Source organism: Strix uralensis, chromosome 2 (assembly GCF_047716275.1).
Source record: "Strix uralensis isolate ZFMK-TIS-50842 chromosome 2, bStrUra1, whole genome shotgun sequence".
NCBI lineage: Eukaryota > Metazoa > Chordata > Aves > Strigiformes > Strigidae > Strix > Strix uralensis.
In genome coordinates, this window is record NC_133973.1 from 57846402 (window position 1) to 57861282 (window position 14881).

Genomic DNA, 14881 nt, shown 5'->3' on the forward strand with positions numbered 1-14881 from the left:
ATTGACTAGAAAGTGCACTTTTACCAGCTTACCACTTTAAGTATTTTTTGTTCTTTCAGTATTCCCAACAGTTAGAGAAAGAGTTACCCTTCTTTGGGTGCAGTGAAGGAAATGAAAACAGAGTTAAATGACCCATAGAGGGACTCAGTGACAAACTAGGATGTGATACCATTTAATAATACTGTAGAGGAATACACTTCCCTCTGAAGCTTAACTGCCAGTTTAAACTGACATATTCTACAAATAGGTACCATGTTACAATACTGATGCTCATGAAATGATAGATTGAAAGTCAGTCTTAAAGTACCAGAGCAGCACATTCTCCTTGAGCCTTCCTTGTTAATAAATTGTGAATCAGGTTTATCCTGTCAATAACTTGTTCTGAAAACCAAAACTTTTCCTTGTTAGATCAGGCAGTGCCACTACAAAAATTGCATATTGTGCTTCTCATTTTATTTTGCAGATAAGCAAGACTACTTTAATTATCATGATCTGGCATGCCATCTTCAGAACAGAAGGTACTGAAAGGTATAATACATTTGCAATACAAGGAAGGTTTATTTTAGGCATTAAATGAAATGGCATTAACATAAAGTACGAAAAATTATATTCTTAACAGAATCTTTCTTGAAGGAACAATTGTAAAAATGGATTTCAGATTTTACTGCTTCAGTCAAAATATTAAGTGGTGTACTAAATTATATTTTGGAAAATATGAAGCTTGTGCCACAAACAAGAAATAACATATTACTCAGGGTGTCTTGGGTGTGTTTTAATTTCTTAGATTTTGGAACACAAAGTTAATCCTTGCTAGACCTTAAATAAGCAGGAGGTTAGCAGAGTCAAGGAGCCCTAAAAGTCAAAACTTTTCACAAAGCCCACTTTTCATTTTCTCATTGATGAGGGCAAAATAGCCATCATGACAAGCAAAGAGGAGAACTGAGTAGTAAAGAAATAGGCGAAAAAGTATTTGAGAGGTGCGGACATTTTAAGAAAGGAGATTAGAGAGATGGCACCAAAAGCCAGAATGGTATGAAAGAAAGGCCATATTCAGGCAAGAAGAAATCAGAGAAGTAGAAAAATCATCATTTTTGATACCTCAGTCAGGCAGCACAGAACAGCTGTTGTGCCTGACAGAACAAATACTTCTTGCACCTGCAGAAAGAAAAGAAATAATAGCAACATAGCATTTTCCTGATGAAAAGAAGTAGATATGGATGTCCTTGAGAATGTAAATTGAGATCCCTGTTAAAGTCACAGTCCAGCAACCATGGGACAAAAACAGATCCAATGACACCAAACACCTTGTTTGAGTTACTGTTGTATACCTAACACACAACATGTTTTCTCTCATATGCTTCAGCAGGAATATTTGCTTGAAAAGTTTTGTGTAAGCTGCAGCAGAGCTGCGGAAGCTCTAGAGAGCATCTAGCCCATGCTGTGGTGCTCAGTGCCAGGGCAGCCAGCACCCTGGCTGCAGCCCAGGCTGCCCACCAGCTGCGGGGTGAGGCACACGGGCACCAGCACCGTGCCCCATGGGGTTCTTGGGCCACATGGTGAGGAACCAAAACTTTGGGATGTATGGATCCTGATGTGATGTCAAGAGGCAGCTACTATTACTGCAGAAGAGTACATGTATTCAAATTGCAGGCATCTTTCTTCCTAAGTTTATGTAGTACATTCAGCAATTAATTAAAGCAAAGAGGGAATTATGCCACATGAATGGCCATCTGAAAGCTTTCTGGGTACCATATAAACAGTCCTGAGTGGTTATCAGGGAAATACCTGGTCAGACTAACTATCAGCATACACAAGACTTTGCTGCCTACAGAGAGCTTGCAAAGCACATACTTAAGATACACAAGCATGACCACAAAGTGAAACATCAAAAATAGCACTTCAAGGAAAGAGTACAGCATTTCCCAGGACAGGCATCTGGATATTGTGAAGAATTAAATTTTGAATTAAACTGTAGCAGAAAAATCAAATAAAGCCTAGGTTTTACAGACAGAGAAATATACCATATATCACAATATATTTTTACAGGACAGGCTTCAATAGCTCCCAAGAACCAGGTCACAACCTTAATGTTGGCTGATTGAAGATATTGCATTACTATCATCACAGATCACTTTTGTACCAAACAGATTTTAATACATTATAATGTTGGAATTAACTAGTGTTTTCTGATAAGGAGCAAGTCACCTTCTATTATCAGGCATCAAATCACTTTAGTATTTTGCTGATATGTTCTCCTCTGGTACAATCTGCCAAAGAAAATAGTTTGCCTGCCTGTAGAGTGAAAAGAAAATCTGCCTGAATAAGATGCAGATAAAATTGGATACAGAAATTAGCCCTGAAGTACTGTAGATTTCCCAAGGCCTTGCTAAGAACTGAGACAGTTATATTTGGCTTATGTGCTCAAGACCAAGTTTCTTCTTAGAAAATGATAGATCCTATTCAGAGAACTTAAATGATGGCAAAGATATTTAAAGGAAGAGCAAATTTTATTTATTTGTAATGTACACCACATTCATCAGTGAAAGAACAGGTATGGTATATAGATAGTGAAAGATATCTTTGTGGTATCATGTGAATTTGGAACTCAGATATCAAGCATGGACCAAATCTTTCTTTTTAGCAACTGGGCTATGACCATAAGGATGTGTCTGTATCAGGGACTGAAGGATTTAGGGGTTGTTTGGGGGTTATGAATCTGGCTTGCACATATATGTATTCACTCAAGCACACAACTCGTGCACTTGAAGTGGTTTCCTTTTGAAACAAAGGTTGCTGCCATGCAATAGAACACTAGCTAGGGAGCACCATTTTAATGTGGATGCAGATTTTCCCTAAACATCTGTTTACATTTTTATGGCACATGCAATGTTAGATTGTTGGCAATCGGCTTATTATTTCATATCTGTGATGTTTGTTGATAGAGATACTGCTACAGGTCTGCTCTTTACTTATCAGTTACCAAATTATAGTTACAGGTGGACCTCTCCCCTATTATCTCTCTATTTTTAATTACTTGGTGCTATGTCCTACTAATGGTGGATAACACTGAGCTAAAGGGACAGGAAAATGTGATTTTTTTAGCTGTAATTGACAGAAACTACAGGTAAATTCCTTGCTGTGTAAGAAAAAAGCTGAAGCTGAAGGTCTAGAAAATAATCTCATCTAGAAAATACCTACAGCCTACCCATTTGTCAACGAGGATGGCAACATGTGCTTCACACTGATTCTTGCATTATAAAGACAGAAAAGGTGTGTCTTGCCCTCCTTTTCTTGGCACATTTTCTTGACTGAAATTCTCTTCTACTGCAATGATGTATTTGAAGACAGGTCCTCCTACATAACAAAACCTACTGAAAGCTAGTACTGCAGTGGTTCAAGTCAGCTACCCACACTCTCTTGTTCCAGTTTCTGACAGGAAATTGCAGCTTGTTTATCCCGAATGCATCTCCAGCAGGCTCCCTTCTGAGTCATAGTCACAGTAGCAAGACTGAAAGAGAGATGAGCAGCACATCTGGAGCCACGGCTTCCAGAGAAGGTTGTCCCATGACAACTGGTCAGGGGCAGCATGGAGGGATCTGGTGTGGTTGTCTACTGCTAGGTGTATGACCCTGAGGACTTCGTAGAAACGGCTCTCCGTTTCTGGAGTCAGTGGGACTTTCTCTTCAGGGTCTCTGGAGAGATCGAAGAGCAGTGGGGGATCATGCTGTGTGATGAATCCTCCATGGCAGAAGCAAACATGCGAATCATAGCAACCATTGGAGTCTTCAGGACTGAAGTTTGGAGTGAAGAAGAAGACTTTCCAGACAGATTCACCTGCAATTTACAGACATAAACCAGCTGGTAATAAAATGACAAACTAAAAGTTCCCTAGTCTTATGAAACTCTAATTTACACCACAGGAAATCAGTCTTTTGGTACAACCTCACTCTCTACAGGAACTGCAATATACTGAAAGAGTAAAACGAAACTGAGCAAACAAAAATAAGCAAGACATGGCAATTTTCATGCTACACACATTTATGAAATAATTATGATCATTTCATTCCCTTGGAAGAATTCTGATTAACGAAATCATAGAAGATTCAAAAGAACTTTATATTTTTACATAAACAGTGTTAAGATTTGCATAAATATTTACTAAGCCATTGCACTGTCTTCCTCAAGACTTATTAAAATGTACCTTTACCCCTTGACCATATCCAGACACTGTTGGACCACATCTGCTTCTCATTTTGCTAATCAAAATATTTTCATTTTTACCTTTTTCTCTCTTTCTCTTTTTGTTGTATTAACCCATTGCCCTCTATCACATGCTTTCATTGCAAATACATGGAGACAGAGTTTCTCATTTTATTAAATGTGATGATATGAAAAGGTATAATGGATGCTAAACTCCTGGTTTAGGCCTATAGATGTTTTTTCCAAAAATAAATAAGTGTTACAGTAGTGCAATTTTTGTGACATTCTGCTTTGTAAAATGGGAACCAAAGGTCTTCATTTATAGATTGGTCATTCTCTCTCAGCTTAATTTGCTGTGTACATAAACTGAACTGTCTGCACTGGTGTAACTTCACTCAGTATTTTCACTGTTTAAAAATAATAATTATTTCCTGGATTAAGAATAGGCAGATATGAGTTGGTTCCTTCAAGAAGCACTCTTGAACAGAGGGTACACTGGAGAATCTAAAAATACTTAACAAGAAAGGAGTAAACAAAAAATGGTTATTATTTTCCTCAAGTATCATAGAACAGACAGGGACGGCAGGAACAGACAGGCACTTCGAAGGAAGCACAGTGTCCTCCCACAGCCAGGGAAGCATACAATTCTCCAGAAATGGACCAGAGAATAACTAATTAGAGTCAGGAATCTGTACCTTATTCTTAACAAAAGTAGGATACTAAACAACTGGGGTCTATGATGTCAGACTACCTACCCGTTTGAGTGTATACAGACATGAGAAATACTTATTCATCACTTATTTACATTTCTCAGCATCCTATTGCAAAAAACAATTTTTGTATCACCTTATTTTTTCAAATACTGGGGGAAAAACTGTTTTTGGTATATTGTTGAATTTTGTTAAGTTCACAGAAAGCTTGTTAATCTAGTAGCAGATTGTCACAGATTTATGTGTGCCACAGTGGTTAATATTCTTTAATCAATTCATCAGTTCAACAGAATGGAAAGCACTGGAAAATGTGGGAATGGTAGAGATTAACTAGTACATGCCGTGATGTAACTACATCACACTCAATTTTTAAAGACAAAAATGGGTTTAAAGAAAGAAATGTTTCAGCTGACTAAAGAGTCACAGACTTCCGTTCTAGTCTATATCATGAATTTAAAGGACAGTAGGTGACCTTAGGATTCTTTACAGCTTCTTCTATCCCACAGCATTTTTCTCATTATAAGAGATTTTTCCTTTAGGAACCAATTCAATCACAGAGCCTGGATACTTCCAGTTCACTTAGTCTGCACTTAAATCAGGGTCTGAGGGGTGATGATTATTATACATATTAGACTGGGAGAACCCTGAATGCTGCTTGGAAGTCAGCAAAGGGGAATGAGCTTTAAAGGCTGAGAGTGACTTGCTGGCAGAGACAATAGGATGGGGAAGCCTTTAAAAGTCTCTGGCTGTGACAGCAGCAGTGGCACAGTCTTACTGGGGAAAAAGGGAAGGGAAGGGAAGGGAAGGGAAGGGAAGGGAAGGGAAGGGAAGGGAAGGGAAGGGAAGGGAAGGGAAGGGAAGGGAAGGGAAGGGAAGGGAAGGGAAGGGAAGGGAAGGGAAGGGAAGGGAAGGGAAGGGAAGGGAAGGGAAGGGAAGGGAAGGGAAGGGAAGGGAAGGGAAGGGAAGGGAAGGGAAGGGAAGGGAAGGGAAGGGAAGGGAAGGGAAGGGAAGGGAAGGGAAGGGAAGGGAAGGGAAGGGAAGGGAAGGGAAGGGAAGGGAAGGGAAGGGAAGGGAAGGGAAGGGAAGGGAAGGGAAGGGAGCATTCCTTTGTCTACCTTTCAAATAACATTTTGAAAGGTTCATTTGATTCTTGAAATCTTTGCTGTTTTCTCAGAATTAAAATAAACAAACAAGATCTAACAGTCCCCCTTAAATTTCTTTGAATTTATGCATGGAACTTTTCCCAGAGCAGAAATATGCCTCTCATTTACTGAGACTTAGAATTTACATTCTGGGAAGGTATGTAATTCTATACTAATTCCTTCAGGGTCTCTAAAAGTGTTTAATTGGCAAGATAGACAATGAAGAACAGAAAAAGCCAAAGGGCTTTATTAATCAGTGCACTGTATACTTTTGTAGACCATGCAACAATTGCTCCACCTAAGAATTTGATTCAGGACACTATAACACCTTGATACAAGAAGAGCAGAAAAAATTTATATAGCTATTAAAATGTCAACTAAAAGCAATTCTAATAAGGCCATGCACATGAGAACTTTGTGGTCAGGCTGTCTTACCACACATCTATCTTTGATGGTATACTTGTGCTGAATGACATTGAAAATGAATTTTCAGTCAACTTTTTTTGGTGTTGCACTAGTCCAGTTCAAGGACTTGCAGATAGCAATAGAAAGTTGGAGATTCTGAATTAATGCAAGTTGGTACAAGCAGCTCATATAGGTAACACATGGGGAAAGAAATAAATAAGGAAGAGGTACCATGATTTTTTTTCCCTAAAGGATAAAGAATTCTTCAGGTGTGCCTATATACAGAGCATACAGCATGTTGCAAAATCATGCGTGGGTTTGGGGACAGGGCATGTATTACATTACATCATGTCTGAATCACATTGTTAGTGTTTTGAAGAGCTGATGCTAGTTTATCAGCTATGTAGCTATATAATGTCATGATAATGCTGCACAAAACACTGAGCTCTGGAAGAGCAAAATCTGTTACTGTGCAATGTTCATCTGTTGCACTGCAGTGATGTTTCAGCAAGGATCTGGAACTTCCTGTGGTGCTGGAGGAACAGCAGTGCAGAATTCCTAAGCATTGTAAAAACTATAGCATATCTGTCAGTGTCTGTGGCTATGGAGCAGCCAATGTAATATACTAGGAGACATAAAGAGCTGTCAGACTTCTAATCTGTAAAGCTGATGAACTGTATAAGGCTTGATATTAAAAAGAGAGAGCTCTCTCCCAGTCTTTCTCAGATGATATAAAATCTCATTTTGTCTGAGGGTTAACTACAAGGATCAAATTAATCTCTCAGTAATTAACAGTACCTTTGTTCTTCAAAGGATCTGGATAGCAAACTTTCTTTATATAAAAAGATAACTATATGTCTCTTCCTCAGTGAAGTTAGTAGTAAATTGTCAGGGCTCCCCCACAGTCAAGTATATCAGGTCCCTTCTAAAACAGCAGGCAAGCTCTAAGCCTGAAGCACCCTTCAAGATCCTGTCCCAATGCTTCACAGCTACTTTATTTAGCGTTCATTTTTCCTGCGATTCTTCAGCTCTTTGAATTGTCCAACAATTTCACCTATTCAGTTCTCAGAATACCTCTCTCTTCACATGTTAAGAAAAACAAAAACTACAGAAGTTGTACATATAAATAGTCTCCAATTAAAATAGGTTGCAATTCTTTCAAGAAAATCTGCTATAAGAAAATAATTGTTCAGAGTTCAATCTCCCTAACAGACTTCTCTTCTGATCCTTCACCCATCTATTTATCCTCTCATATTCACACAGACAACTGTAGCTCCAACAGACAGGTAGCAGCCAGGAGATTAAATAAAAGTCTCTCAGTAAAATATATTAATAGTTTCAAGATGAAGTGACACCCTGGATAGTGATGTCATTTCTGTTATAATAGCGCTGTTGTTAATCACTGGTTGCTAAATGGTGTTTTCTGATAAGCAGTTCTCGAAGTGAATAGAAGCTATTGCTGTGTTATTGCCTGGACCTCATTTTTACTGAAATTAATCTATGACAGTAGCTTTATAGGTTTGCTGCTACTGTCATCTCCTTTGTTCATCCTATTTTGTTTCTTCTTTCTGTAGAACAAGTTAAACAAGTCTGTTCTTCACTGTAAATTGGGGACCTGGTCTCTCCTTGACTTCAGATGCCTTTGAGCATAACCCTTTTGTCGTAGAGTACCAATGTAAATTGCCCACAGACTTTTCCTGTATCTCGAGTGTGCTCTGCAGCCATTGTCAGCTCCCACGCTCTAACTCACGCTCTTCAACATTTCTACAGAGTAGCAGATGAAACCTGCAACTCACTTGAAAATGACATTCTTCAGGTAACTCTTGTTATTAGATTGAATCCTTTCTTCCTGCTTCCTATATGTTTAGAAACATTTAGAATTGTTAGGTTCTCTGTTAATCTTACATAAAGTAGTTATCACATATGTGTATACATTCAACTTTTCAATAATTTAACAATTTAGAAAAGGTTTTGGTTGCTAAATTCTTGTAGAACTATATATGGCACATAGAGAATACTGTTTGGTTACTATAAAGAAAGTATACATATTCTTTTTATGACTGTGTACATTCCTCAAACAGCTAATAAAAATCTGCTATTTGAGTTTAAAAATTTGTAACTTTATTGTTCCTTCAGTGTAAATTTGTATTTTTTTAGATACTTGGTTTAAGTATCTGGCTATTTTATGATGTTATTTTATTACATCAGTCAAAAGACATCACATTATGTCCCAGTGTAGGTGGAGAATAACTGAGTGATATTCAAAGACATAATGTTAGCTTAAGAGAATCAGCTCCTGCATAAAGAACTGTGCAGAACATACAGTATTTGAGTTAAAACCATGAAAAACAAACAAACAAACAAACAAACAAACAAACAAACAATCCAGTAGTAGCAGTGATTTTAAAATCTTAAGGATAGAAACTCACATTGGTGATAACTAATAATCATACTGAAAAACTGCTGGAGGAAAAATATGAGACACAGTGAAATAATGCTCAGGCTGCTGAAGTCAAGACAGAAATCTCATGACTGAGCTCATTATCTAAAGTGCAGGTACGAGAAGCTTCCACTGAATTCTGCTCAAAATTCAAGGTTACGTGCTGAAACAGTAGCAGCTGACAAATAATTATTTTCCTTAATTCTTCATCATCATCCCCCAAAAAATTGATTATTTAAAATCTTTTCTTTTCTTGTTGAGAAAAGTCTCAAATGGGAAGAATCTGTGGGTATAGAAACTATTCTGTGAAAATAGGAAGTGCTATAATGCAGTGTTCTGCCTCATATTTGGAAATTTTAGTTAACAGCATGGAAGAATACATGTTGCCCCAGAAAAAAGCTTCCATCCATAGTAATTTGATGCATATAATCCAGACATTTGCTAAAGATTTGCTAGAAGACTCTATCTACTTGTTGAATGGTTCATGTAATTTTCAGTTCATCCAAGCAGCAGTTGATGACATGATGAAGACAGAAGTTAATGTTGGCACAAAAAAAAATTACTGGTCATTTCCAACATATATTCAAAAGTCCTTGAAAACAGAAAAGCCTTACTTTATTGCTTGTGGGAAAAATATTGATTTGCATGTATTGGTTGTCCACTGGACCCTCTAAGATATACAGGTAAGAACTGAGAGAGCAACACACTTAAGAATGTAACAAAGCATAGCCACTTCGCCAAAGATGGCAAAAACCAAAGAGAAACCTATTCAGAACTGTGACTTGTCTTTTTTCTTTCTGTCCTTCAAAAACACATTTTATTAACAGAAAATAAATTGAGAACAGTCATTACTCTCTTACATAAAGAGGATGCAATCATTCTGAGTGAATTTGCAAGATTCAGACAGTGATTTTCCTGATACTGAGCAGATGTACAAGACGATGCAAAGGAAGTCCTAAGCAACTTCAGCAAATATTTTCAAACAAGTCTGAACCAACCAAAATCAAAATCATCCCCAGGAATTTGTTTATAAAGTATCTCCAGTCATTTTTCAAAATTTGTATGTCAAAAACCCCCCCGACACACATAATAATAATGAAGTATTCTAAATCATTAATATGAAAATTGATAGCATGTTTAGCCTTTAAATAGCAAGAAGTACATCTAAAAAGAAAGAAATAACCATGTAAAATTACTTTAGAAGTGAAAAGTAAAAATTTTGTAAAGTAGTAGCCTGGAAATTTGTGCACTGTCAAAGAATACTGAATATTAATTTGTTTTATTTTAAAAAGTTGAGGACAAAGGTGAATTACATTTCCTTACAGGTATCTCGGATAGTTGAATTTTTTTTTTATTTAAAAAAAATACTAAAATACTTAGGAAATATTCTGAAAAAAATCTTCTTGTTTTATTTTGAAAATTGAATTAGTTAAGCATAAATGACAATGTAGCAAAGGGGTTCCTTCTGTCAGAGTAAAAATATTGAGTTAAAGCAACGTTTTCTAAGTGATATGGTTCGAACATCTCAGCATCAGTCAGTCCTAGATATTAAAAAAAATAATTCTGAATGACTGAATTTTGTTTTTATTGTAAATATTGTAGTATGTGTAGTTTAGCATCTGAAATATATGGCAATATTTTTTGTCCCACTGTTAGAAAATGCATGTCTGCCAGAATCTGAAACCAGCAAAAGATTACAGATGGTGTTAAACCTTAGGGTGAATAGTGAAGGTAAATAGGAATTTGCATCCTTTGTTTTTTTATTAGAAAGAATAGTTGGAAAAATTGTGCAGATACTAAGCTAATTAGAACTACAAAGAAGGATATTACCTGATAGCTTGGGGGTGTGCTAATATCCAGCATTTCAGATGGAAATTGAGTCTTGAGGTACATAGAAAAGTTTAAACCTATTTCATTAGGGTTCTTATGAGTCTATCATTTAGAACCAATAGATTTAAGGAAATGGAATGCAGAAGTTTACTGAAGGTTTGTGATGCAGTATAATGTGATTAATGAGTGTATGTTCAAATAGTGCAAAAATCCCTCAAAATCCTGAATTAAGCCTAAACACCAAAAGGACATATCACAGGATGTTCTCTTAAAGAATAATCAGCGGGGAGTTTTATATAAATTTATTCCTAAGAAAATTTCTAGAAGTCTATTTTCTGTTTTCACATGGATCTGTTCAAGGTTAAGGTATTTCAGAGAAATCCAAACAGCCTGCCTGTTTGGAGCTCTATGCAAAAAACAATCTTCATTCTGTAGTTCTCCAGTCAGCATGAATGTTTGAGTTTGAAGAGAAGAGTTTTAGGAAAACAATGGGAATATTTTCCTGAGTTGGTGGTATGCAAGATGGATGCAGAGATCTTTGGCTATTGGCCAGATGACAGTAAGTGATGGAAAAGGGAAAGAACCTTGACTCTCTCCTCCTGATTTCCAACTTAAGGAATGCATGTGTGCAGCGTAGTGAAAAACAGGCTTTACACTTTTGAAGTGCTATAACCTGCTAAAATCTTCCTACTAAAAACAAGAACAGAGAAGGGTCTCCTGGGATTGCTGATGAGATTAATACATTTTAACTGTTCGTTACAGAGGACTTAGAGAGGTCAGCATCGTTTTGATGAAAGGTTGTTTTGGGTCTGTCACTTAATTAATACATAATAATTTTGGCTACTAAACTGTTTAGTCATGCATGAAGTAATTCAAATCAAGTTTTTTGAGGGTTTTGTTTGTTTGGGGGTTGGGGGTGGGGAGGGGAAGCATGTTTAATAAGGAATGGTTCGTTGGATTGGTGTACAGGAGGTTTGTCTTGTACCTTCCATCTTGCTGCCTTTCCTGCCCCTTAGTTTGCAGTCTAAACCAGGAGAAGGCGAAGTGCCAATAAGACAAAAAACAGAATGAAAAAGAAGAGAAGGGTCTCTACTTCATTTCAACTTAACCAACTGGACTAGGAAGTTGGGTTTATGTTCTTTCCATGATAAGGATAAGGTAAATGCTTTTTTTAAAAGGACAGGATTTAATTTTTTTTCCTTCCTTTATTTGTCTCTCTCTCCCAGAGTGAGTAGGGGAACGTTGGTAGGGAGTGAAGCACTGCATGTCCCAGGGCATAAATAGCTCTGCCTGAGCCTAACAATAACTCTGCTGCCACTGTCACAGAGCAAAGCAGAGGCAAGAAAATGCTGTATCAGTATTTGTCATACTTGTTGGGGGGGAAACACTTTCCTACTTAGAATATTATTAGCAGAAATGTGTATCAGTTGATTATATCGATTTTCTTGAGCTTGATATAAACAGTTTTGTGGTGTCTGTTCAAACTAGAAATGCTCTTCTCCCCTTCGGTGGTTACATTATTTCACACTTACCAAATAATATGCCCATACTGTGTCACCCAACTTCAGCTCCAGCTGCTCTGATATGAGTATCAAGATAGCAAATTAAAATACTTAATGAGATAGTTTAGGTAAATGACGCTTGATGCTTGTTCTTCTTTCTCCAGCTGTTGCAGCTGACACCCTGAACACAAGCGAGGGATCTGGGAGATGATCTGGGATTTTTGGAGGCTTTTCTTGATTGTGGTGCCTCCATTAAATGGGCAAAATCAGGTAGAGAAAGAGAAAAAAAAAAAAATAAACCAAGGAGGGAAATGAAGAGTGAAGGTGGTGTCTACAAAGCAAGTTAGGAAACAGGGGAAACAAAGTATCTTCAATACTCAAGTAGATGAAAAGATCATAATGACTTCAGCAACAAAAGGTAATAAGTGACTCAGATGTTTCATGCAGTTCAAAAGGTATGTCTTCTTGGTATCATCAAAGAAGAAAACCAGGAGCAAAGAAAGAAGCCAAAGAGATCTTAAAAAACAATACAGAACAAAACAAACAAAACCAAAAAACCCACTTGTAAAGTAAGAGACTTCTGTAGAGAGAATTGTGGAAGTGAAGGAGCTTGTGAGACTAAAAAACAGAAGAGGCAAATGCAGAAAAACCCTCATTGAACGTCAGAGGTTATTACAGCTTCTGCAGTTGCAGAAGGGCAAGATTCACACAAGGGTTTGATCAATTAAGAGGATCAAAAGGAGACTTACTATCAGTGAGACTAGAAGCTCAGAAATGGAGAGGGAAAGGGGAATAAACTGTTGGGAAAAGGATGAAAACAGGGTAAAAGGACACAGTTCAGAGGGGAGAAAGGGGTTGCTCTTTGTCCAACAAAAATGTGGTGTAGGTATTCTGAAGACTCATGAGTTATTACTGAAGGAAAAGTGAATTTTCTTATGTGACCTACATACTGTGAATTAGATACGTGATGCCATTTAAGTCTTTCATGGGATTCTGTAGCTGAACCAGTGGAGAACAGACATAAATCAACATCACACTGACACTTCAGTGTTTTTCGTGCATGGTGACCCTCAAAATCAGAAAAGTGATCTGCAGCACTTGCTTTCTATTGTTGAGGAAATCTCAAGAAAAAACTTTGACATAGACTATAACATGCAAATGTGTAAATATCAGTAAAACATATATCTATGTATCTATGGAAAGTTGTTATTGTTACCAGTTTCTGTAAAATTTCTCCGATAGATTATTTTGCTACTGTGCTGCTATTAAGACAAAGGGTGGTGACAAGGAATGAGGTTTAATGAGACTTAATGAAGTTTATAAAGTGATGTTGGGTAAGGACACCTATGTCTCTACATTAAGAGCTGCCCCAATCACCAAAACACCTGTAACAAAGAATAAAAAGATACTCAGAGAGCTGATAGTTAACAGACAAGGTAAATGACTGTTTTAGTCTTCTGTTAAAAGGAAAATTGAACAAGCAAAGCAAGTGACACTTTCTTAATTAGACTTTAAAGATCTTTATGCCAGTGTAACTCAAATCAGGATCTGTATCTCATCCATGTTTTTCTTTTCTGACCATTCTTGTCAGTTCTTTTATGACACCAATGTATGGATAAAATGCTTCCTCCATATTACAAAGCCAGTTCACTCTTTATAGTCTAACCTGGCTATCTTATTTATTGCATATTTGTAGACAGGCCTTCATTTGAACCTCTGCTGATTTAAAAGAAAAATGACACTAAATAAATTACATGATCTAAAATTCCCAGTCAACTTCAAAAGACTCCCATAGTGTCATTCCTGACACTTAGCAAAATAATAATGTTTTTCACATTGTGAAAAAGGTGGTAAGGCATTTCTAATTTTAAATTCAAGGTACTGAGTAGGATTTATTGCTCATCACTATGCTGCTATTTAGCATGCAATTTGACAGTCTGGTCACCTCACCTAATTTTGGATCACTGCAGTGTGGAGGTCTTTATGTAAGCTAGTTACCAGCCTATACTGATCTGCTTCTTACCTTTGTTAGAAGTCTGCTTTAGGGTGAGAAGAATTCTGCTTGTTTCTCTCTGATGAGAGTGATTAGGTCAGGGTGGACCCCCATCCATGCACCCTGCCCATTGACCAGGATTCCCATTTCAGCTCAGTCCAAGTCCATTAGTCCCTGCCCGAGTGGTGCTGCAGGAGTGCCAGTTTTCAGCCCTGTCTCTGGATGGCCCTAGGCTGTAGCCTTTCTTCTAGCTCTGTCTGTGTTCCCGTCTCCTCCCACCCTGACTGGACTTCCTGGATGGACCTTGAACCTGAATCCACTTTGTCCAGTTTGGGACTATTGGTAGACCCTGTTATCAGTACGCAGCTGACATCAGCTTGGGTGCTGGAAGACGTTGCACTGTCACTAAAGGCACTGCCAGTGCTGGGGTCACTTATAGTTCTGCTGGTGTCACTTTTAGAGTGAGGTGTCACCCTGTGGAGGGTTGACCCTGGATAGACACCAGGTGCCCACCAAAACCTCTCTATTGCTCCCGCTCCTCAACTGGACAGGGCAGAAAAAATATAACAAAAGGCTCATGGGTCAAGATAAGGACAGAGAGAGATCACTCATCAATTACCACCACAGGCAAAACAGACTCATTTGGGGAAAAATTAATT

General features: G+C 37.6%; 1 protein-coding gene across 5 annotated transcripts in view; it reads right to left on the reverse strand.

Annotated features, from left to right (window-relative positions):
• Window positions 1-534: 534 nt before the first annotated feature.
• STS (steroid sulfatase) overlaps window positions 535-14881 on the reverse strand; it is a 115011-nt gene continuing 100664 nt past the window's right edge. For all 5 annotated transcript variants that reach the window (XM_074858872.1, XM_074858875.1, XM_074858871.1 and 2 more), the window contains one exon: window positions 535-3834. In XM_074858872.1, the coding sequence (XP_074714973.1) occupies window positions 3452-3834 (383 nt within the window). In that variant the 3' untranslated portion in view covers window positions 535-3451. The remainder of the gene's footprint in view (window positions 3835-14881) is intronic.